Source organism: Puma concolor, chromosome A1 (assembly GCF_028749965.1).
Source record: "Puma concolor isolate L17-30 chromosome A1, mPumCon1.1.hap2, whole genome shotgun sequence".
Classification (NCBI taxonomy): Eukaryota; Metazoa; Chordata; class Mammalia; order Carnivora; family Felidae; genus Puma; species Puma concolor.
Genome location: NC_141667.1, coordinates 36,960,472 through 36,987,115, shown reverse-complemented (window position 1 = coordinate 36,987,115; position 26,644 = coordinate 36,960,472). Strand labels below are relative to the sequence as shown.

At 37.6% G+C, this 26,644-nt stretch overlaps 1 protein-coding gene across 1 annotated transcript in view; it reads left to right on the top strand.

Moving 5' to 3' along the window:
* Positions 1-25,954, top strand: part of HCN1 (hyperpolarization activated cyclic nucleotide gated potassium channel 1) — a 393,972-nt gene extending 368,018 nt beyond the window's left edge. The window contains exons 7-8 of the mRNA XM_086678519.1: positions 19,574-19,738; positions 22,924-25,954. Coding sequence (XP_086534645.1) covers positions 19,574-19,738; positions 22,924-23,816 — 1,058 coding nt within the window. The 3' untranslated portion in view covers positions 23,817-25,954. The remainder of the gene's footprint in view (positions 1-19,573; positions 19,739-22,923) is intronic.
* Positions 25,955-26,644: the final 690 nt, after the last annotated feature.

Genomic DNA, 26,644 nt, shown 5'->3' with positions numbered 1-26,644 from the left:
ACGCATACATACCCACGTACACAAATTTCTTCTGACTGTTGCTAAGTAATCTGAATTTACTAATTCCAAGCATGTTCCAATTAAGTGTGACTATTTTGACCTGCCTATTATCTATGGAGATACTTCTCAGTGGTTGAATTTACTTAGAAGGGAAGAGTGAAATTACCAGTCAGAATAGTTCAGCAAAAAGATAATGAAGTGGAAAAAGTCTAATGCACTTTAAATTGCATTTTATCACCTATTTTGCACGGTGTTATACATTTATTGAAATTTTTGAATGTATTTAGCAAATTTAAAATGCCAAAAGTTTTAGGGGCACCTAGGTGGTTCAGTCGGTTAAGCATCTGACTCTTGATTTCAGCTCAGGTCATGATCTCATGGTTTGTGAGATGGAGCCACACGTGGGGCTCTGTTCTGACATCAAGGAGCCTGCTTGGAGTTCTCTCTCAGCCCCTCCCCTGCTTGCACACATGCACATGCAGTCTCTTTCTCTCAAAATAATAAATAAACATTGAATAAATAAATAGGTAACATTTATTTTTAAAATCCCTAATAAAAGGTCAGTAATATGGCATTGCCATAATTGCAAGGATTTGGAAAAAAAAATTAAAAATTAAATTTGCTTTTGTATAGCTCCCCAAGGCAATAAAGAGGGTTTGTCAGAGAAGACTGGGAATTGATCGTATCTGATACCTTATGTATGAGAGAATCACCGAGTGCTGCTGAACAAATCCTAGGTCATTTCTGGTTTATGAAGTGTCTCTGAATCACTCATTTGTCATAATTACCATTACGTGTATGTGTATCTGTGTGTGTGCGTGCACACATTCACATGGGGTGTGTATAGGCTTATACCTTGCAATTTTGCTGGAAAATATATATTCTTTCAGGGGGAAAAAAGCCAAAATTAACATCCCGGCCATCATTAGTTTGAACATCTTTGAGCCAAGCCCTTTTGTCGCTAAAACTGTGGAGAGAAGAAGAGAACTGGTGATAATTGCACTGGAACCACAGAAACAAATAAGAAGCCAAGATATAGATACCTTTAATAACTGAAAGCTGAGACGTTTCAGTAAACATGTTTAAGTGGAATACCCTTCCAAATGAAATCTATTGTTTTTAAAGTGTCTGTGACTGTAGGACTCCAGGAATACCTTCAGAATAAACCTAATTCCCACCGGCTTCTGAGTGAGAAGTCTGCAATGATATAAGAACAGTGAAAATGAGAAAAACAAATGGCACCAGGGGATGTGAAATTTCATTTTCAGCCCAGAAGATAACATTTTAGAAAGCTGTCTTGGGTTCACTGTTCAATTCTTTGCATTTGCTGTGCTAATTGGCCACTTGTGCCTGAACCAAATACTTGAGGCCCTGGGAGTAGCCAGGGAGAGGGAGTAGGTGGCACTCCACAGAACAGAAAGAATGATTATCCTATAAAAGGGATGGCCCTAAGGGACTTGACTCTGCCAATGACTCTGAATGAAGGGATTGGCCTTCTCACTAAGGATCCCTGATAAAAGGTTGGCAATTTATGGCATTGCCACAATTTCAGGGATTTGGACAAGAATTTTCTACAAGAGCAGTGGGGAGAGAAAATGAGTTTGTGAACATGTCACTGAGGAACTTATAATCGAGATCAGAGCTTCAGAAACGTATACATGTTTTGAACTGAGGAGAAGAAAATCTTGAAGAAACGCATAACCATTAAAACAAATGAATGGAAATGATTAAAATAGATATCAAAAGTCCTGAAGCATCAACAATCCTATGATTGTGATGTTCTCGACATGCGCTATCACTCTATCACATTACCTTGTTTTATTTCCCTACAGCCATCATTTTTCAAGTCATCTTACTGATTTAAGGTTTTCTGGGTCCTTCTCTAGAATGTGAATTCAATGAGAGTAAGGTCTTTGTCCTACACCTCCAACACCTAGAATATACCTGACACACTTTAGACTGTAATATAAATTTCCCAGACGGATGAATGAAGTAATTTCTGCACTGAATTGTAAGGGTGAAACAATGGCATGCCAAGTAAAAGTTGGGGCAGAGATCCAAAGTTGAAGGGAAAAAAATTTCCTAAAAAATTTCTCTAAATTTTTCTAAAAAATTCTCTAAAAAAAGTTTTAGAGAAAAAAAATTATGGGAAACTATTCCTGCTCTTTCACCTCAGAAAACCCATTTGTGGTGATCTGAAATCTGTCCACTCATCCCACAGAGAAGTATGACCCAAATGTGGACTTGGAAAATTGATTTTAAAGTAGCATATTCCTATCTGTTATGAAATCGAAACTTCTGGAAGTCTCACTCAGAGTATAATAGATTTAAGCTTGACCTAGATTGTTTTTTCAACTATAAATGGACCCATCACTCTTATGGGGCATAGGAAGGTGGGAAGAACACTTAGACAAGATAAAGAAATCTCTTGCCCATGTCTCTAAACTAATGACTGTGACATTAAATGGTTCACAGACTTAACAGTTCGATTTGAAGGTCTCTCCTCTTCTGCAGAGAGAAACTGCCATATGGCCTACATTGTGGTCTTTCCATTTACACAACAATTTAATATGCCTGGTTCATGATGAAATACCAGCTCCCGGCCGGGAAATTAAAGCAGCGTTCAGCTCCTCTCAGCAAGAAGGCTGCAGTTTGATATATTCTGTAAACTGGATTCTGTATTAGCCAAAGGAAAGGATTGGCATAGTTAGGAAACACAGTTGGACTTGCTCAAACAAGCGTTTCAGTGCACAGATGCTATGTGTCTTTGGAGCTATGCTTTAGATCACTTTACTTCTACTTAGCTATCAACTAAAATATATTTTTGTTTCAATCCTTTTAATTTTCATCTTTCCATTCATTTATATAAATGCAGTCTTCTTTCTCTAAGACATTTCAAAAATGTTTGTGGGGGCACCTGAGTGGCTCAGTCGGTTAAGTGTGCTACTTTGGCTCAGGTCCTGAGCTCGCCATCGGCGGGTTTGACCCCGCGTCAAGCTCTGTGCTGACACCTCAGAGCCTGGAGCCTGCTTCAGATTCTGTGTTTCCTTCTCTGCCCCACCCCCACTCATTCTCTATCTCTCTCTCTCTCTCTCTCTCTCTCAAAAAAAATGTTTTTTAATGTTGATAAAGAAAGGGTTTACAATGTCTTAAAATATTGTCTTTATGAATGCCATTTTAATCAGCTAATACAATATCTGTGATGGTGCTTGGTGGAACAAGTATGGCCTCACACAGACTGAGAATCAAATGTTGGCCCTGTTAACAACTAGTTATTAGCCTTAAGTAGGTTAGTCGAATTCTTGTAGCTGAGTGCAATAGTCTGTAAAATAGCCATAATAATATTCACTTTGTGGGCCATTTCCACAGGATAAATGATTACACGTGTGTGTGCGTATGTGTGTGTGTTCCTGTGTGTGTAAAATGCCAGGTGTGGTTTGGTAAAGTAGCTGCAGACACAAAATGAAACACTGATTTGTCACAATAGTCCATACCTCTATCATTCACGCATATTCACGTATATCTATGTATCCATTTATAAATATTTGCCATAGGGCAGTGTGATTATAGTGATTGACCCTATCTTTTAATGCCTTCCCATTCTCCCAAGGTCTGAGATAACCATAAAAAGTAATAATTTTCCAGTGAAATCTTTAGATAGATTTCATGGTCAAAGCATATAGCTAGAAACATTTTCACACGTGGCAAAAACTTTTCATTTCCTTCCTTCATTTGTCTACCTGAAACTTATTCAGATTTACCCTTCCAGCAAGCCTGCTCTACACCCCCAGGCTGGCCCATGGAGCCCTCCTATTTCTGATAATAGTCTCAGCTTATTTCTATCTTTTTATTGAATATATTACAATTAAATGATCTGTGCTTATCTACTAAACTGAATCTTTTCAAACTTTGTAACTATATTTTCTAGCCTGAGGTTTTGTAGGTCTTCAATAATGTCTGTTGAAATACCCATCCACACACAGGCACACACATACATGTATACAAATATATTTCATTTTTTATTTGTCATTTGTTTCCCTATTCCACATAAGTATTTCCTGATTGATCTATTGACATAAAATCGTTTTCAACCTATGACATAATAGTCATTAAAATTAAGTCTTGATTATATTATAAACAACATCATTGTCAACTAAATATTCACCATCCATACTTTGACTAATATTCATTTGTTCAACAAGCTTTATTGAGACCGTATTTTATATGCCAGTCACTATGTCCTAAAATCAGTATGTCTACAAGAAAGCAAACATGTAGGAAGTCGTATAAATATACACATCAGTACAATCCAATTCATTAAGAACATAAGATGAAATCACAGCTTAAGATTGTGGATTCTGTCAAAAAAATCTTTTTTGAAGGAGGTGACACCTGTCTTGAGCCCTGAAGTCTGCATGGGAGGTAGAGGATTGAGGAGCTGTTTGTGGAATCAGCATTCCAGGTGGAGGGGGCAGCTACTGTAAAAGCAGAGGATAGAGAAAACATGGCGGTTTGAGGAAATGCACACACAGTATTCAGTATGTTTGGAATGGAGATTGGGATGCAGGCATAGCAGATGAGTAAGTGCGGATCTATGTCTTGGCAAGAAATTAGGATTTCACCCAACACTCTACGGGCAAGAATTGAAGGCTTTTAAAACGAGGGATGGAATGACCAAATTTGCTTTCAGGAACAAGTATTTTCATAGAGGGAGGCACCTGTGCAAAGAGATAGACAGGAGAGTCTTAAAATAACCCAGACAAGAAGTAATGTGGATTTAAACTAATCCTCAGCAAAAGATTAGAAAATACACTAAAGGAAAAGAACCAGTGGAACTTATAGTCCAGCTCTTTATGAAGAGTAAGAGAAAGGGGAGATTGACAAATGGCACCATGTTTTTGGTTTGGATAGCTGTGTAAATGGGGTGTTACTTAACATGATAGTGAATATAGATGAATCAGGTTTGCAAGGGTAGAGGTGACAGGATATAAGGGATGAGTTGTGTGTGGAGATTGCTGGACTGTACATTCTAACTATGCAATGGTTTTATTGGTCATATATACAGTTTATCACCAAGGTCTGCCATGTGTGCAGTTATTTAATCCATGTGTTCATCCAATACCTATTTGTTGAATTGATGAATAAGTGCCTGTGGAGCAGGCAGTTTGTAAGCCTCCAGGAGGATCAATAGTCTGTTTGCAGTACCAGAGAGCTCCTATAATATAATGCAGATTAAGATGACTCTGGCTCACAATAAATTAGGAAAATTAATTTCCCTTTTGAAAGCTGCCACTAACTTGAGAGCAGAAAAGACAGTTCACTAACCTCACAAACATGAGGAATTCTTGCAAAATTGTAAGAATGCATCTGTGTTACTATTATAACCTATTATAATTACTTAATCCTCTCCCAATTTAGTCTACTACTCCACACCCTTCTGAGCCAGATCCTAGAGAGAATTAAGCCCTACTGTCCTAAAGCATATGTCACAAGTAATGAATTGACTTAGCACCTGTGCATCCAGAATGGTAATATTTATGTACCATCCTTGTAAGTATTCCTTAAATAATCACTGAAATGATTTTCTATGGTGTATGTTTTAGATGAGGAGTCCTAGCTGAGAAAGTCTCCCTTCCCTCCCCCTAATATTACAACTACCTACTTCCCATAAAAAGCATTCTGTACTAGTAATAGAAAAGCAAAAGAAACTTGATGCTTTTCTCATTAGGGGTCTCCTACTTAATTTCCTTATCTAACACCCAACAAGTTTCTGGCGTTTCCACATTTACGACTACTGTTTTGTCCGTAACCATGGTGTATATTACAAAATGTTTCTGTTCTCGAAAAAGCCACATCTATAGCTGAACTTTATAACATCTAGAATTCATATGTAATGTTCTGAAGTTACATAAATCTTACCTAGGAGAGAGGAAAAGAGGTCGCTATCTCATTATGCTGTCTAATATCCTAATTATCAATTAGGCTGTAAAAAAAACCACTCTTGATAGAATGCTTATAGCTGTCTCTGCAAGGAAAAAACAATTCAGCCCGATGGTGGAAAGATACACACCATCGTTTAAACTTTCTGTGGGAGAACAAAGGCAGCTGAGAAGGTGTACTAGAACATAGGGAAAGTTATGAGCAAGAACTTTGGCAAAGGGAACAAAGAAAATAAAGATAAATCTCTGACCCTAAAACTGATTACCTAGCACCATTGACCACATACATATTTTGACATTTTAGCATTAGACTAACTCAGTCTGGAGCTTGGAGAAACATGAGCTCATGATAAAATTAACAATTATTAATAGTTAATCATGCCATCTCCATGTACCATGATGGAAAGCCACTTTTTATAGCTGCCTCCCTAAAGCCCAGGGGGCAAGCTGGTGCAAGTCTCTGTTGGATTTTTCACTGGTCTATGATGAAATCAGTGATATGAGAACAGTGGAGTAAGTTATCCTTAGAGATGAGTTTAATATTCAATATTCTAGGACTAAGTTATTCTTGTTATAATTTGCTGTGCTCAACAAAAGCTGAATTTCTTTTTGTTTTCAATTGATATTCTCTTAAAATAGGTGACTCTCTTTCTTTGAAATACATGAGTATATTTTCTGTCCTGGTATAGTATTATAATGCAACACAGATCTTTCATCTTTCAAAAAACTTATTTTAATAATTTTTTCAACGTTTATTTATTTTTGAGAGAGAGTCAGAGTGTGAGCGGCGGAGGGGCAGAGAGAGAGGGAGACACAGAATCGGAAGCAGGCTCCAGGCTCCGAGCCATCAGCACACAGCCTGATGCGGGGCTCGAACTCACCAACCATGAGATCATGACCCAAGCCGAAGTCGGACGCTCAACCGACTGAGCCACCCATGCGCCCCTATTTGTACTTATTTTAAATGTTGTAGGCTCTAGGGGACTATTCTGCTTAAGGCGCCTCTGGGAAGGGAGAGAGAGTTGTAACATGACGTGGAAATTGTAAATTTACAAAATTTGTTCCTGGGCATAAATTTGAACACTGAATGATTATTTAATACTATTAAGAAATTATTGTTGGGGCGCCTGGGTGGCTCAGTCAGTTAAGCGTCCGACTTCAGCGGACTGTGAGGTCATGATCTCACAGTCTGTGAGTTCGAGCCCCGCGTTGGGCTCTGTGCTAACAGCTCAGATCCTGGAGCCTGCTTTGGATTCTGTGTGTGTGTGTCTCTCTCTCTGCCCCTCCCCTGCTCATGTTCTGTCTCTCTGTCTCAAAAATAAATAAAAACATTAAAAAAAAAGAAATTATTGTTAATTTTTAGGTATTATATTGATATTATAATGATTTTTATTTTAAAATTATGCATATTTTAGGAATCCATACTGAAACTTTGAAGTTGAATTAATTTAATATATTTGCAGTTTATTTCAGAGTAATCAGGGAGAGGACAAATATGCCAGTGAAATATCAGTGAAATAAGTTTAGCTATGGGTTTATAATTGCTTAAGCTGGGTGGGGAACAAATGGGGGATTTATTTTATTGTTATTTACACTGTTCTACAGATTATTAGACTCTGATGTTATACTATCCTACTAGTTTTCTAACATACTTTTATACTATTCTACCTTTTTTATATATTTTATATATTTAAAATATTCCACAGTAAAAATCTTAACAATCAAAAAAATAGGGAAAAAAGGAAGCTTTTTTAAAATAAACTTTGTATTTTAAGATATGCTCCTTCTACTGTTATCTTCTCCACAAAACTGAGAAGAAAATACTGGCTAACTGCATACCTAGGTAAGTGAAGTTTCTATTGGATATAGTTTTAAAAAGATGCAATCACATCTCAGTTAAGCTTATAAAGGATAAGAAGATCCCTTTTCTCCAGGATGAGAGTCAGACCATCTCTGGTAGGAGTTTCCTGATGTCCATTTATCATACTGACCAAGTGGGTCAGGAAGGGGCGTTTGACCCAATTCTTCAGCTTATTTTGCTTGAAATGACAAGTTAAAAACTATTTTGTGCATCCTTAGCGCACTGATTGCTATTCTTTACAGATTTTATTTGACTAAATTAGGATATGATACAGGTCATCTATTTGGAAGGGGAAAAAAATCCATATAACCTAGGGGTTGGCAGACTCCATATAACTAGGGGTTGGATTTGGCATAGGAATTCTGACGTATCCTCTCATTTTTTTATTTTGTTTTCTCATGTTTATTTATTTTTGAGAGAAAGAGAGACAGAGCATGAACGGGGGAGGGACAGAGGGAGAGGGAGACACAGAATCTGAAGCAGGTTCCAGGCTCTGAGCTGTCAGCACAGAGCCCAATGTGGGGCTCAAACCCTCAAACTGCAAGATCATGACCTGAGCTGAAGTTGGACATTTAACTGACTGAGCCACCCAGCACCCCAATATCCTCTCATTTTAAAATTAACCTTTTATCCAAATTGAATTCATTCTGAATAACATAAGCAAAATCATTCTATAAAATATATTTTACTTATTATTACTCACTTAATACATACGCATTTTTGCTCTATTACTTAATACATGCTACTAACTAAGCCAACTAATTACGGACATGGATTATTTTTCATCATTAATACATTCTTGAACTTATACACAAACTTTTAAATTCAGAACGTGTCATTTTTCTGATTGTAATTATTACCTTCAGTTTGCTTATTTGTTGTCATATACAGTGGTGCTTCTTGGAGGGGGAATATCACCAGATATTTACCATGTTAGGATTAATTTGTGAATATGCTTGTTTTCTGGGTGGCAGGATGAGTGTATGGTTGCTTTGTGTGCCTAATAAATGTTTACCGTTGCCTTGCACAAGAAGATTTCCAGCTCACCTCTCTACTGATACCTTGGATTACTCAGAAGTAGAAAATGGAAACGCTATAGGTAGGATGTTAGTTTTCTACTCACTTCAAGTCCTCTCTGTGACTACTCACGCACTGGACTTGAAGAACTCACTGTAAGCTCTCAAGAGAGGGTAAGAATAGACAAGGTAGAGGCTTTTAACAAAATGGACTGGTATGAACACCCGGAAGGAGGTCACAGATGGAGATGAGTATGAGTCAGGCATTTTCAGGCTAAGTGATACGGAGCCAAGCTCAGGTTAGCTGAGGTGGTGAAGCCTACTATAAGGGAACCCAGGAAGAAAGAAAGCCACAGCAAACCACCCCAGTGAAGTCAGATGCTGATTTTGTGGCAAGAGACAATTCCCCTCAGGAAATCATAGCAATTCCAGTACCCCAGGAGCCACCTGGGAAAGGGACTCACCTTTCCCATAACATATGTAATCTCTGACTTTCCTAGCTGTTCGTTACTTTCAGTTTCCTCATGAGAAAGTATAGTTAGGCCTGTGAGTCACAATCCAGCGTGAAGCATCCCCATTGGGAAGAGGTCTCCAGCCAGGCCATCTTTTGGGCTGCTGGCCTGTTTTGGATGACAGTCTTGGAGGTAGGCATCAGTCATGGTTGCACTGTCACACATACCCAGTCACATGATAAAAGCTTACCAACTCGAATACACACAAAAACATACTGCTTCTAATTTTATAAAAAGGAGCTACTGGATTCATGTCACGAAGAGTTTCGTGAAATGAGTTTTCTCAGGATGCCGAAGTTTCGCTTGAATTTTTTCCCAAAACAACCTTTTATCTTACCTTGCTCAAAACAAACACTCTCTAGTGGTTTGCCTTTACATGTAGGTTCAAAATTCACAGATGCCGTATCTCCTTTCAAGTTCTTTTTGAAGCTTCATTTAGTAATTCTAAAAAGAGATCGCTTTTGTTCTGAATGCCGTAGCTTTACTTTAGGCAAATCCCCATTACCTCATACCCAAATTATTATTGAAACTTTTTTACAAATCTTTTTTAACCACTAGGAGCCTCTGTCTCCTCTCATTCTACAAGCCAACTATAGATTAATATTCCTACATCGTGAAACAAAATGAATGTACCTGAAAGAGAATGAACGTACCTTCTAGAGAGAGGCTGAGTGTTTTTCCCCATGTATGGCAAGATATCAAGAGATCTAGAATTCCCTAGCTCTATTCCATTTAATCTCCTTTCCTAAGACAATATTTTACACACAAATTCCTTCCTTCAAAATCCTTGCAATAACATTGTCAATTAAGACCAAACTTCTTATCTGTGGAAGAATATTCTCTGTGACTAATCAAACCCATATGATCCTGTGGCCACTGTTCTTACAGTTCCATGGAACCCCCCCCCCCCCACACACACACACACACAGACTCTTCTCTGAACCTGTGCTCATGGCACTATTTCACTCCAGTGTCTTCCTTCCCATCCCATTTATCTGTCTTGTCCATCCTAATGGCCTAACCAAAGTAATCCCTACACTTTTTTCAGAGCCTACCTAAGGTTCCTCATGTCACCAAAACGTATAGAACTAGACTGTGACAGATGATGTATTGTCTGGACTTCTAGATTTTTATCAGGTTAAATTCCTTAGCAGACACTTCAGCTTTGGAATTATTCTCAGTCTTGTTTTATGTATTGTGTTTGGATTTCTAATTAACTATACACTCTGAGGGGTTTTTTTGTTGTTTTTTTTAATTTCTCTATTTCCCATAGTTCCCTTCAAGGCGCTACAGGGAAATCATCTGTTGACTGAATTTATACTGTTCCTTAATTTCCATTCCATTTTGCCACCATTTTCCAGTTTCTTTTAAACAGGGAACCCTGGTTCCATACAAATTTTAGGATTGCTTGTTCTAGCTTCGAGAAGAATGCTGGTGCAATTTTGATTGGGATTGCATTGAATGTGTAGATAGCTTTGGGTAGTATTGACATTTTAACAATATTTATTCTTCCAATCCATGAGCACGGAATGTTTTTCTATTTCTTTGGATCTTCTTCAATTTCCTTCTTTCTATAGTTTTCAGCATACAGATCTTTTACATCTTTGGTTAGGTTTATTCCTACGTATTTTATGATTCTTGGTGCAATTGTGAATGGGATAAGTTTCTTTATTTGTCTTTCTGTTACTTCATTGTTAGCATATAAGAATGAAACTGATTTCTACACATTGGTTTTGTATCCTGCGACTTTGCTGAATTCATGTATCAGTTCTAGCAGACTTTTGGTGGAGTCTGTTTGGTTTTCCATGCATAATATCATGTCATCTGCAAAAAGTGAAAGCTTAACTTCATCTTTGCCAATTTTGATGCCTTTGATTTCCTTTTGTTGTCTGCTGATGCTAGCATTCCCAACACTATGTTAAACAACAGCAGTGAGAGTGGACATCCCTGTCGTGTTCCTGATCTCAGGGGGAAAGCTCTCAGTTTTTCCCCATTGAGGGTGATATTAGCTGTGGGGTTTTCATAAATGGCTTTTATGATGTTTAAGTATGTTCCTTTTATCCTGACTTTCTCGAGGGTTTTTATTAAGAAAGGATGCTGAATTTTGTCAAATGCTTTTTCTGCATCAATTGACAGGATCATATGGTTCTTATCTTTTCTTTTATTAATGTGATGTATCTCATTGACTGATTTGCAAATGTTGAACCAGCCCTGCAGCCCAGGAATGAATCCCACTTGATCATGGTGAATAATTCTTTTTATATGCTGTTGAATTGGATTTGCTAGTATCTTATTGAGAATTTTTGCATCCATATTCATCAGGGATATTGGCCTGTAGTTCTCTTTTTTTTTTTTTTGCTGTGTCTCTGTCTGGTTTGGGAATCAAAGTAATGCTGGCTACATAGAATGAGTCTGGAAGTTCTCATTCCCTTTCTATTTTTTGGAACAGCTTGAGAAGATAAGTATTATCTCTGCTTTAGACCCCGAATAGCCAAAGTAATTTTGAAGAAGAAGACCAAAGCACGAGGCATCACAATACCAGACTTTAACCTCTACTACAAAGCTGTAATCATCAAGACAGCATATTGGCACAAAAACAGACACATAGACCAATGGAATAGAATAGAAACCCCAGAATTAGAACCACAAAAGTATGGCCAACTAATCTTTGACAAAGCAGGAAAGAATATCCAATGGAAAAAAGACAGTCTCTTTAGCAAATGGTGCTGGAAGAACTGGACAGCAACATGCAGAAGAATGAAACTAGACCACTCTCTTACACCAGTCACAAAAATAAATTCAAAATGGATAAAGGACATGAATGTGAGGTAGGAAACCATCAAAACCCTAGAGGAGAAAGCAGGAAAAAACCTCTCTGGTCTCAGCTGCCACAATTTCTTACTTGACACATCCCCAAACGCAAGGGAATTAAAAGCAAAAATGAACTACTGGGACCTCATGAAGATAAAAAGCTTCTGCACTGCAAAGGAAACAATCAACAAAGCTAAAAGGCAGCCAATGGAATGAGAAAAGATATTTACAAATGACATATCGGACAAAGGACTAATATCCAAAATCTATAAAGTACTTACCAAACTCCACACCTGAAAAACAAATAATCCAGTGAAGAAATGGGCAGAAAACATGAATAGACACTTCTCTAAAGAAGACATCCAGATGGCTAACAGGTACATGAAAAGATGCTCAATGTCACTCCTCATCAGGGAAATACAAATCAAAACCACACTCAGATACCACCTCACTCCAGTCAGAGTGGCTAAAATGAACAAATCAGGAGACTATAGATGCTGGAGAGGATGTGGAGACACAGGAACCCTCTTGCACTGTTGGTGGGAATGCAAAGTGGTGCAGCCATTCTGGAAAACAGTGTGGAAGTTCCTCAAAAAATTAAAAATAGATCTACCCTATGACCCAGCAATAGCACTGCTAGGAATTTACCCAAGGGATACAGGAGTGCTGGTGCACAGGGGCACTTGTACCCCAATGTTTATAGCAGTACTTTCAACAATAACCAAATTATGGAAAGAGCCTAAATGTCCATCAACTGATGAATGGATAAAGAGATTGTGGTTTATATACACAATGGAATACTACGTGGCAATGAGAAAGAATGAAATATGGCCTTTTGTAGCAACATGGATGGAACTGGAGAGTGTGATGCTAAGTGAAATAAGTCATACAGAGAAAGACAGATCCCATATGTTTTCACTCCTATGTGGATCCTGAGATCTTAACAGAAGACCATGGGGGAGGGGAAGGGAAAAAAAAACGGTTAGAGAGGAAGGGAGCCAAACCATAAAAGAGTCTGAAAAACTGAGAACAATCTGAGGGTTGATGGGGGGTGGGAGGTAGGGGAGGGTGAGTGATGGGTATTGAGGAGGGCACCTGTTGGGATGAGCACTGGATGTTGTATGGAACCAATTTGACAATAAATTTCATATAAAAATTTTAAAAAAAGTAAACAGAGAACCCTGGTTTAGATGTAAACCTGACAGCTACAAGACTTCATTTCCCAGAAAAGTCCCTCATTGACGTCACCTAAGAGCCTGTTAGAAAAATGCAGTGTCAGCACCTGGCCCGTGTGTGTGTGTGTGTGTGTGTGTGTGTGTGTGTGTACGCACCCCCCCATTTATTGAATCCTAATCTGCTTTTCAGCAAGACATCCAGGCAATTCTTATGCATATTAAAGTGTAGGAAGCACTACACTGAAGATTCCAGTATGAATCAGTTGACCCTTAATAATACATGACAATAAATAAACCAGAACAAACCATTAAATAATAATGCATTAAATAAGCCAAGAAAATGTGTATTTAAATCCCTATTTTATTATTCACATGTGTATATGTTACATGTGAGTGAAAGAAACAGAGAGAGAACCAGGGGAAATTTTTGGTGACAAGTAACTCTTTTTCTGTAGAAGATTTACCTCCTAAATATCTACTGAGTATATTTTCTGTTTAGATTTTATTTCTGCTGTACTTTCCTTTTTCATTTGGTGTAAGCCTATTAAACCACATAGGAAAACAGAGCTGTCAGGATATCTCTTCAAAAAACACACTTGAGGTAGCTAAGAGCCAAAATCATTTGATGAATTTTTTAAAAGCTGGCTGCTTTTTAAAGGCATTTATAATTCAAGGTGTTTGATTAACTTTTAAAGAGTTGAGTGTCGGTAGATTTAAAATCAAAAGGAAAGACTTGGAGTGGTCCAGTGGATTTTTAAAGATGGATAGAACTAGGAAAACTGTGGTCTTACCCTTCTTAGCTTTGATACTATTTATGTGATTTTTGTTCCAATCACATAACAGATCCCCTTTAATCTTCTGTATGTGACATGGGCTAACATGGGCTGGTAGTGATCGTTTTTTATCTATTCAACAGATATTCTGAAAATTACTGAGGTAGTCCATCAAGTTTTTTTAACTTGCTAAAGACAAGTAGTATAAATATATAGTAGATAACGGTTTATAAATAGTTTTGTGTAAAGCAGATTTTATGTAGACATTAGGCAGTTGAAGGAGTCACAGTAGAAGTTAAAGACATACATCGTAACAAAGGGGAAGGGGTGAGAGGTTTAGGAGTGGGAACTATAAACCTTAACGAAAACATCTGTATATCCAACAGAATGAAACAATCATGTCACAAACATGCTTATAATCAATAGGAACCAGATAAAGGATAAGGGCCATCTGGTGGATAGGTCCGAGCTCTTCAAACAGAAATGGCTATCTGGAATGTTGTGCTCAAATGTGAGCACTTTGTTTTATAACGAATATTCGCACACTGATGTTAGTCATTCTGTTCTTAATTTATTGATTGATTCATTCATCTTTAGTTCTTGAACCAAATTATATTCTATGACTAAATCTGTGGTAAGCGCTAGACATTGCAAATGTGATTGTTGTACTTCTCATTAAAGACTTTATAAGTTAGTATAGAGAAACATCACAGAAACAAGTAAGTCTGAAAATGCGCTGTAAGGTCTAAGATGCACGATTATCAAGTAGAGTGGAGGCACAAAGATAATTAAGAAGGGTGTCCATGCGTGTGAAACCATCTCACCTGAGATGAGTCTAAGGAATTGGGATGATTAGTTTAAAAACAGATTATTGGGGCGCCTGGGTGGCTCAGTCGGTTAAGCGTCCGACTTTGACTCAGCTCACGACCTCACGGTTTGTGAGTTCAAGCCCTGCGTTGGGCTTTGTGCTGAGAGCTCAGAGCCTGGAACCTGCTTCCGATTCCGTGTCTCTTTCTCTCTCTGTCCCTCCCCTACTTGTGCTCTCTCTCCCTCTGTCTCTCAAAAATAAACAAACATGTAAAAAACAGATTACTTACAAAGGTATGGGAAATGATAAATATATTTTACACATTTGAACAGTTATTTGATACATGAAACAGTTACCTACTTGTTCCAGCAGGTATAGTCAAAATCACAAGGGGAAAAAAAAATACAGCAAGAGGAGAGGGAACATAACAAGGAAAGGAAAGGACTCATGTTTTAAGAGTGTCCTCACTGTGGTAGGCTTGTGCCAGGCACTTTGTAAGCACTCTTTTAGTTAATCCTTGTAACAACTTTGCCAATGCTCATCTTGTCAGAGATGCCACTACTGGTCGATATTCAGAGCCAGGGGTGATCACCCTAATTTCTATGCTTTAAGGGAGATGTATTGACCAAACATATGGGAGGAGAGCTAAGACTTTTTTTTTTGGAAAAGCAATAACTTTAGATGATATAAATGACAATTAGCATGGCCAGTGGTAGAAGATGCTAATAATTATATAAATATGACTGTGTCTATGAGAACTGAAATGATCAGTTATATCTTTAGAAAATAAAGCAAAATTGGATATTCTAGTTATGAGACTATCATAATATAATCTATATGCATAATTATTCCTTTATAATATCTGAACTTGGAGAGATATTATATCCAATCTGTTTCAAAAGGTTATAAAAGATGTGAAACATTTCAAAATACAAATTTACACCGATTTAATGTTCTATTCTATTCCAAATTCCCTAGATTCCTATTCAAATCCATCTGAGAGCTGAAATGTTTCTCCTAGCCAAGCTTGATATGCAGATTGATTTCAGCCAGATGTTACCACCTCCTATGCCATAAGACGTCATATTTTACTAGTTTACTACCACTAAATATAGAAAGATAACAAATACAAATATAGAAAGAAAATGAAAAAAGTGATACTTCCTTTTGCACATTGTATGAGGCACTGGATTAGAAGCCTAAGTAATTTATAGGAAATTAGTATTCTGATACACAATAGTGAATGACTTTTATTTCATGATATTGAATACTTTAAAAAGGAAGCAGCTTCCTGCTTAGGTTACTCTGAACAACCAAGTACAAATTTTCCCGTAAATTCTAGAAACTCAAATTAAACGTTTACCCTACAAATCTCGGTCATAAGTTCCTGCTAAGTCCTGTGTTACTGCAATGTCAAATTCTGTTTTAAGGGTCAGGGAAATGTTTCTGGGTTGCAAAATTGTTGACACCATTTGCCCTACCTTATAAAATGACTTCATATAGGTGACAGTAATGTCAGATAGACTGAAACACATATGATCAAGGTTAACTAATGGCAGCAAAAATAGCGTTGAGTAGTTGATGTATCTCATCCCCCTGGGGTTTACTAAAAGTATATTTTCAATTTGGTGGGTGGTGGGTCAAATTTTATTTCCTGGGACATACTCTTTATAATGTTGAAATTGAAAATAGTTTTCCAATCTGCCTGTGAGGGGGAGCATTACTGTCATTTTTCCTCTTCAGTAGGTGAAATAAAGTACCCTATAAAGAAAAAAAGAGAATCATACAGAATTAAAATATGCCAAGAACTCAATACTTGTTTTATTTGATTATTTGATTATTATTTAGAAATTTGTATCCAGACAAAGGGACTTATTTCCAAGTAGATTTGCACAAAAATTTTAAAACAGTGATTGCACCACTGGGAAATTCCTAGTCGAGGTCTCAAAGAGTAAATAAGCAAGAAAAAAAAAAGCAGAAAGATTGGAACAATCAACACAGTTTAGAAAATATGCCATAGGATTCTTTAAAAAGCTTACATCTCTGTAAAATGAACTTGGTTTGTTCTTTGGGAGTTCAATGTTATTTCATTGTGTATTTTGCTTTTTGTGTGAAATCAATCTGAGCACCCCAAAGCAAGTTAATTTTCTACCTAATGAGTAAAAACATTATCTACACTGAAGAAAATATTACCAAACCTTCTAAATACTTTCTTCATTATAGACATTGAACAAACCTGCAAAGATATGTTTTGTTGCCTAAAGAAGGTACATAAATCATTTAGCCAGTTCTATTACAAAGGGGAGATACCTCACAGGGGAACTAATACTACATTATCTCCAACTTAAGAATAGAACTTAATGTGGGCCTTGGGTTTGTCCACTATCATTACATACTCATAAACATTTTAAAATAATTTTCCCTGGGCTCAAAACTCAAGGTTGCAGTTGCTGGGAGGGATACAATAATGTTACTGTATAGTTACTGTCTTTAAAATGTCTAAAGCCAATGAAGGAGATAAGTGATATTTAAGAAGTGATTATAAAATCCAATACAAGAAAATAAAAATAGTGATAAATTAATATACACATAATTTCTTAACCTAAAGGATAGTATGAGAGACAGGTGACTAAATTGTATTTTCTTTCTCTGTTTTTTGCCCAAACACACCCACTCAGAGTAAATACAGAAAAACTCTGTAACACCTAACACAGGACTCTTTTCCCTCAATAAGTGGATCTCCAAAATGACTTAATATTAGAAGCAACTGTTCCATTCACATATTGAATTTGGAAATTCATGAAATCTAATACTCTTTAATGATCAGAAGGTCTGCTTTTTTCATTGCTAAGTGTGTGGCATTTTTTGTGTTACTCATGGTAGAAACAAAGACTACAGAAGCTTTAAAACAAGGGACTATTTTGAAGTGATTTTCACACTGACCAGTGATTTTTCCTGCTCATGAATGAATACACCTTCATTTGTTCTGTTTTTCACTAAGAAATTACTGAGGAGATGCCAAGAGATAATGGCTGAAGAGTTTTGAGTTGCCTCCAGAACTGAGATAACATAAACTTTCAGTTGTTTAAACCTTTTATTTCATTGTTTAGAGTAGAGTAGCCAGCAAATTCCATAGTATGATAATATTTATGCTTAAATATTGACCAATATAGATTCATCTTTCTACATATACCTAGTACACACACACACACACACACACACACATGCACACACACACACATGAACACTCCACAATATTATTTATTAAATTTATAACATGTTACCATCATTAACAACAGCATAACTGGTTGTTTAGGTGACATTTCCTAAAATTCTGTCTTCCCAGATTGGTTCAGATGTGTTTCTAAATACTTCCAGAATGCCCACAGTCTGTATTGTTGTTCTTACCAGATTGCATTTAAATGAACTCTTAATTAAGATTAACTCTTTTTTTTAACCATCATCGTATAAGTAACACAAAAGTAGACATTATGTTTGATTCATATTTCTAGCCTTCACATCAAGTACATAATCCCTACCACATAATTTATTCACAATGTTTATCAACATGAACTGACCTTATTGAAGAGTGTGAATTTAGACCACTTTCATCCTTACGTTAGTAAACTGTGCGTTTCAGAAATACTTCTGCCATTTCTTTTTTCAAATTGGTTACCTTGAAACTAAATTTTTTAATTGTTTCTGGTTTTTTTTTAGATCAAAGTCTATAGAGTTTAATTAATAAACTTGGGGAAATGAAATAGAAAATTACCACTTATAGATCTATTTAACTAGCAAATAAGGGAATCCGGATTTGCAAATGTTTGCTTACCACATTTTGGAAATCTAATTCTCAAGAAAGAATTCTTCTGAGAAACTCTTGAAATAGAAAGCCACTCTATTCCTTTGGTATATAGCTTTTTACACTGATCTCATTGGGAATATGCCAACAACATAAGGCACACCTGAAACACATCCATCTGAACCCGTGGTCATTTTTCTTGATCATAGGACTTTCTAGACCAATGCTCGGGTTCACTTTGGTTTCTGTCTATATGTTATGATCTGCTTTTTGCCTTCCAAACTTTATAAAAATCTTGTCTGATTACAGTTTTTTCCAATACTTAACTCCACTGTGGATTTATGATTCCATTTTCTACACTTTTATTATTTCAGATGCATTGGAAGGACAGCTGAGGGATAGATAAATCTGTTTCAGCTTTCCATTTGAACTAAAAACTTTAATTGTTTAAAAAACAATATTATTTTAAGGTTGCATATTATTAATTGGATATTTTTGTCACGAGGAATTTACTGATAAAAGAGAAAATGCTGCCGGGGTGCCTGTGTGCCTCAGTCAGTTAAGCGTCTGACTTCAGCTCAGGTCATGATCTCACAGCTTGTGAGTTCAAGCCCTGTGTTGGGCTCTGTGCTGACAGCTCAGAGCCTGAAGGCTGCTTTGGATTCTGTGTCTCCCTCTCTGTCTGCTCCTCCCCCGCTCACACTCTGTCTCTCTCTCTCTCAACAATAAATACACAATAAAAAAATTTTTTTTTAAGAAAATGCTGCCAATCATTGCTTAATCACACCATGAGACTTTTTTTTTTTTTTTAATTGTAGGTCTCAGTGGTCTTGGAAAGAAAATGACCAAACAAATCTTTCTTTCTTGTTTTTGTAGAGATTTGCTTGCTTACCAAGGGACGCCGCACTGCCAGTGTTCGAGCTGATACATATTGTCGTCTTTATTCACTATCCGTGGACAATTTCAATGAGGTCCTGGAGGAATATCCAATGATGCGGAGAGCCTTTGAGACGGTTGCCATTGACCGACTAGATCGGATAGGTATTCTCTTCAGTTTTATTATCTTTTACATGTACAATTAGGTTATACTCTAGTGGACTGATATATGTTTGCAATTGTAAGTCCTAAATGCTATCATAGGTTGCCTTTTAATTAGCATAGAAATAGCAGTTAGCTCTAGCCCTATTTGTACTATCTAACTTTCTCTTCTTAAGTGTTCTGGATTTATTTAATCATCTCTATTTTTACTAGCTGCTCAGTCTGATTTCCCCAGTGATGCCAATACAATTTGAATCTTCAGGTAAAAAGCAATGATAAAATTTTAGGTAGCACTAAAATAGAACTAAAATTATAATAGTATGAGTCTATATTACAAACCAAATTTTGCTACAAGGTTTTTAAAAAATTTTTACGTATCACCTTTACACTTTTATCTATATATTGACTACTGAAAACTTGTGTGTTTTAATTGTCTCAGTAGAAGCTTCTTGAAATGTTTGTAATACAGACTCAAGCAGGAAAAACCTTGATAGAAATGCCCTACATAGATGCTTTACTTTGTAAACATCAACTTAAAGTCTTCTCTGCTCTCAAATAAGAATATATAAATTAGACTTTACTAGTTACACTAGTTTAAAGGTTTGAATAATTGCTATAGTAAAGTTAAATCAGATTGGCTTGCTATTAGCTTCCTAAGATATGCTGGAACATTCTGATATCAGAAGGTAGTAAGCGTTTACTCTCTACACCTAAATCCTCTTCCCCCACCCTACCCTGCCCTGCCCCCGCTTCACTCTACTCAATTTTCATAATCTATACAATTTTCAGTATAGATATCATTTCCCTGTAGAAATCTCCCCTGACCTCCCACCGCTACGTGGCTGAATATCCTAGGTATGTTCTCCCATCCCCGCCTAGGAATTTCCTCCATCACAATACTGCCTTTATTATTGTAATTGCTCTAACAATGCTAAGATTTGTGAATGTAGAGAACATGTCTAATTCACTATTACATTCACAGTACCTAGTACACAACAAATATTCTTGAAGAGAGGTGGTAGGGAGGGATGAAGGAATCCGTGATCTCAAAGGTGATGGGGTTGGGATCACTTGGAAGTAAACAGGTGCTTCATTCTCATTAAAGGTAAGGCTTTTTGAAGGATGTAGTCTTATGTCAGCTTTTCTTCCGCACATTATGTCTTTCTTTCCTTCTATATAAGTGGGATGACAGAGGCATAAGAGTCTGAAATTAGGTTAGGAGAAGTAAAGGTAGTATTTGGACATTATCGTTAGACAAAACACACATAGTAGAAATTCATATTGACAACTCAGACCCGTAACAGGACACAGGGTGGAGAGAGACAGTGCCCATAAAAGTGGGTATTCCTGAAAGCATCTTTACTTCATTTGAAAATACCCTTTTTGTGGTTTGTGACTGCTCATGGCAGAGCGAGAGACTGATATCTGAGCACATGAGGTTTTTCCTAAGCCAGCTAGACATCTTTAGAGAAAGCAATAAAATCACGATATTTTAAGAGAGAATTTCTGTTAATCTGCGACAGCTTCACTTTCATCTCACTTATTCCAACTAATTTGTGTAAGAAAGTTTGCAGTCAATAATATAGGCAATAAAATTGCTAATAAGCACCAAGCCATTGCAGTTTTGATCCTTATAAAATTCTAACAGCACTTTAAAAAGTAGAGTATTTCTCTATAAGTTCACAGATAGTAACATTACAAAACGTTGACTATTCACAGGATGACAGAGAAATATTTCCCTTTTCCATTTTGTGGCAATTGCTTACAAATGTACACCATATGTAGTTAAGACAATATGCCAAAGAAGCATTATATTTATTACCAATATAGGAGTTTTTGTGCTTTAGAAAATTAGAACAATTCTGGAAGGAGAGACAAGTATTTATTTTGGCGATCATTTAAAATGATAGTTTTCCAGCAGCCAAGTAAATTATAACACATATTTCCATTAAAAAATAGTCCTTCTAACTCTAACTTTATTTAGCAATATGGCAAAGCGGATCCACTGTTCAGTTATGATATTTATCTGGGTATTATTTTCTCAGTGATGTCACCAAAAGTTACTGATTTTCCCCTCTTCATCTAATTTTGATTCTATTGATAGTCTGCCAGGGAATGTCTCCTTATGCAAAGCACTCTAAAGACAATGGCAGGAAGGACAGGTAATGCTTACTGAGGTCCTCAAGGCAACTGAAAGCTTGCCATACACTGTCCCCTTAATCCTCACAAAGACACTTCAGAAAAGGAAAGATTACGCAGTGGTTCTCAACCTGGCTGTACATAAAACTCCTTTGAGGAAATTTGCTTTTAAAGTACTGCAGTCTGCCCCCATGTCTGGCTATTCTGATTTAATTGGTAGGGTACAGATGAAAATCATTATGTTTTAAAGGTCCAGGGATGAGAAAAATATGGATGTACGCACTGGCATGGGCACTGGTCACAAGCAAAGGACTCGAAACAGTGTGCCTGAAACTTGCACATGAGAATCACCTAAAGATCTTAGTAAAATGCAGCATCTTGTTCAGCGAGTAAGCTGGGGCTTGAGAGACAGCTTTTCTAGAAAGAGCGCACATTGACACAGGTGCAGCTGGTTCGTTGTCCGTGGTAAGGATCTACAATCAGATTTGCTGTTTTCCTTCCCCAGCCAGGTTACTTACTGGTCATGTTTTCCTGGACACTGTTCTTAACCTTCCCATATCCCATTCTCCTTTTGGGTGAAATCGCATTGTAAACACAGCTACTTGCAAGAGTTGAGGATTAAATAAAATACACCCACCTAAGGCCTTTTGTAGAGTACCTGCCATAGTGTGCGTGTCTATTGTCCTTTCTTGACAAAGTAGCTTTAAACTGACGTTTTGCTTCCAGACCCGTCCTGGTCCACATGCCCTTTCTTTTGACACTCTTCAAAGCAGCCCTCGAGTCAGATATCTCCCTTTCTTCTGTAAGGTGGTTTTTGCCAGATTACAGGCTTCTCGACTTGACTCGCAGAAGGTAAGATTTCCCAGAGAGATACAGGAAGTGCGAAGGGCAGGAGCCATCTTTTTGTCTGGCTCTGAAGGTGAGTACCTGGCTTTTAAGCCTCTTCCAGGAAACACTGGCATTCTTCCGCTTTCAGGAGCCACTCTCACTGGGGCTTGTCATCAGTCATTTGTAGGCCTTCTAAGCGCCTGTCTTTCTTTCGCCGCCAGGAAAGAAAAATTCAATTCTTCTGCAAAAGTTCCAGAAGGATCTGAACACCGGCGTCTTCAACAATCAGGAGAACGAGATCCTGAAGCAGATCGTGAAACACGACCGGGAGATGGTGCAGGCAATCGCTCCCATCAGTTATCCCCAAATGACAGCCCTGAATGCCACCTCTTCCACCACGACTCCGACCTCCCGCATGAGGACGCAGTCTCCGCCGGTGTATACAGCGACCAGCCTGTCCCACAGCAACCTGCATTCCCCCAGCCCCAGCACACAGACCCCCCAGCCGTCAGCCATCCTGTCACCCTGCTCCTACACCACTGCGGTCTGCAGCCCGCCGGTACAGAGCCCGCTGGCCACTCGAACTTTCCACTACGCGTCCCCCACCGCCTCCCAGCTGTCGCTCACGCAGCAGCAGCAGCAGCAGCAGATCCAGCAGCCCCAGCCCCCGCAGCCCCCGCAGCCCCCGCAGCAGCCCCCGCAGCCCCAGACGCCCGGCAGCTCCACGCCCAAGAACGACGTGCACAGGAGCACCCAGGCGCTCCACAACACCAGCCTGAGCCGAGAGGTCAGGCCCCTGTCGGCCTCGCAGCCCTCGCTGCCCCATGAGGTTTCCACTCTCATTTCCAGACCTCATCCCACTGTGGGCGAGTCCCTGGCCTCCATCCCTCAGCCCGTGACGGCTGTTCACGGCCCGAGCCTTCAGGCGGGGGCCCGGGGCACGGTCCCCCAGCGAGTCACCCTGTTCCGACAGATGTCGTCGGGAGCCATTCCCCCCAACCGAGGAGCCCCTCCCGCACCCCCTCCACCAGCAGCTGCTCTTCCGAGAGAGGCTTCCTCAGTCTTAACTACAGACCCAGAGGCAGAAAAGCCACGATTTGCTTCAAATTTATGATCCCTGCTGATTGTCAAAGCAGAAAGAAAGACTCTGATAAACTGAGAATGTTCTCAGAAATTATTTTCTTCTATCTCCTGATAGATTCCTATAGCCTACTATGAAGAGATATTTTAGACAGCTCTGGCCTACATGCAAAATGTAAAATATATAAATATATATCTACTATTCAATATCTATCTAAATTCCCAAGAGAGGTTCAAAAGACCTGTTTAGCATTCAGTGTTATATGTCTTCCTTTCTTTAAATCATTAAAGGATTTAAAATGTTGTTGTAAGATCATTTATTTTTAACCAACTTTTACCGAATTCCTTTGATATATGTATTTCTCTATTTTATGAAGAGTTCTTGGATTCAATGGAAACAAAACTCTGATTTTAAAAAGGCACCTCAAGTGAGCCACTGAATAGCACCAACCAAATCTTCTTTCATTAGCTGTGTCTCTGCATCTAAATTGTTAATCATGAATTATGGAGGATTGAATGGCAAATCCCACTTTATAGATCTAAATTGTATTTTGGTGCTTTCAATTTTGATTTAGGTTAGATCACGTGGTATGCTCGGCCACGGCTGGAGACTAGCCTCGCCACTGTCCCGAGTATCTCTAACCTCAAACACATCCATTGATCTTTCAGAAAGCTGGGGGATATTTGTCTTCGTGTGTTACCGGACTTTTACCAAGACTCAATCAATGTTAGCTGTAAATAACTTTTTCAACCCAAATAAAAATAGCTCTTCTGTGTTGTATGAAGGTAAAAGTCATCACTTAAGAATTTAGTTTTATCGCTTCACTTCAAAACTTAGAGTTTTAAATTTTACAAAACCTAACTGTGACAGTTATTCAACTGTAATGCAATGGCTTGAAACCTACAATATTATTTTAACCTGCAATGTTTTATGCAAAATTGTATGCTCAATTCTACAAATTGCTTGTATTACACCAAAAATCATTACTTTTCTTCCTTCTTGCCATAATCAAGCATCTGAAAATAGTCCCTGCATGCTTTTTTGGAAAAACAAAATAGGTTCAGATCAGTCACTGTAGGGAGAGGCTTACAGTATTTCTCATTTCTAGAAAAGTATAACCATTCATTAATTGCCTATCTTAAAATTCCTATAAGGCTGACTTGGATCTCTGACTTAAGTCTAGAAGTGAGGTTTTCACTTTCATTTAATATTATTACTATCGTTTAAATAATGATTTGTAAACCACAGCTTGATTTGGAGTTGCCAGTGTGTTCTGTGTCTTCACTGTTGGTAGGTAGTAGTTAACCCTGGTGTTAATTTAAATTAACTAAATACACTATAGCCTCCTGTCTGGGAACACACACTTTGTTCTATGTATATTGTAATAAAATGGTTAGCAAATCTTAAGGCATGTGGTGACTAACATAGCCCTTAGGTAGGAGGTTTGTTATTTCGAACGTGCTGGAAAACGTATGGACGTGATGACAGAATGCAGGGGGCAAACTGAATGTGAGCATTGTTTGTTCGTTCGTCTGTTTCCTTAACTCTCCATGATCTGTGAACATCTGCTTCTTCTCAAAGAAGTCCCTTAGTAATTATTTGTGCCTAATGCATCCCACGAATGTGGTGGATGACTGGAACACAATCGGAAGATTCCTAATAACCGACTTCTGTAAATAACCCAAGAGAATGACCTGACGTGGAGGTCTTCAGTATCTCTGACACTGGCGATACGTTAAAGAAGAACTGAACAAAGATCACACGAGAAATGGGGCAGGGCCTCCAGATAGACTTGAGGACAGAAAACAAAACGAAGCAAAAACTCTAAAATGGATCCATGCTGCCTGTTATGCCTTTTACGATTATAATACCTATAATACCAAAATGAGTTGTTATGTTTCATTTCTAACAGATCCCAGCTTGTGTGGAAGTACTCAACAATGCTAGTCAATGTAATGTTGTCATTAACATGCTGGTGACATCTGATGGCGGGTCAGGAGCGGTATAAGAAGGGGATTGTTCCGTCTACCTAGATCCTATGGGAAAGCTGCAAGACCATTTACATATCAGTACAAAACTCCTTTATTTTATTAAAATATTGAGAATTCACTTCAATTTATTAAGATCATGTATTGGTCCTTTAAATTATTAAAGGTTTACATTTGATAGCACTAATGGGTTTGGTAGTGAAATATTTTTATATATATAAATTTTTGGTTTTTTATTTTGAGCACTATTGGGAAACATAAGCAAAATTGAATTGCATGGTCTTTCAGTGCAACCATAAAATTTTTATTCACTTTGTAACAGAATGGACAAAAACACACTAAGGTTTATATGTTAAACTCATAAAATGGTACAGGGTAAATTATATACATATATATGTATGAATATATATGCTTAGATTAAGAAAACAAATTGACTCACATTCCTGTAATATAAAAGTCCATTGCTAGTTGAAAAGTGACCTCTTTTCTCTGTACATAGTTAAGCCCGTAAGTATGGAGTTTTAATCTGTACAGAAAGAAATGTATTATTGAAAAGATTGGTCTTTCTGCGGCTGGGAAAATAGTAGAGTAGCTGATTCTTACAACAACTGTATGATCAGGGATGAATTAGAGTATTTCTTTTGTCTTTGCTCAAAGCCATACATATATAAATATATATAAAGATTATTAATAAATTCAACAGAAAATAAACTAAAATCATGAATATTTTATTTTATCAATATGCTCTAACCAAACATTTTGTTTTATTAATGAGTACAGATTTGCCTCTTTCTACTTTTACATCGTAAGATTTCCAAGAGGGCTTATACTTGATAGTCATTATAAAATTAATCATAGATAGTCTATGACTGT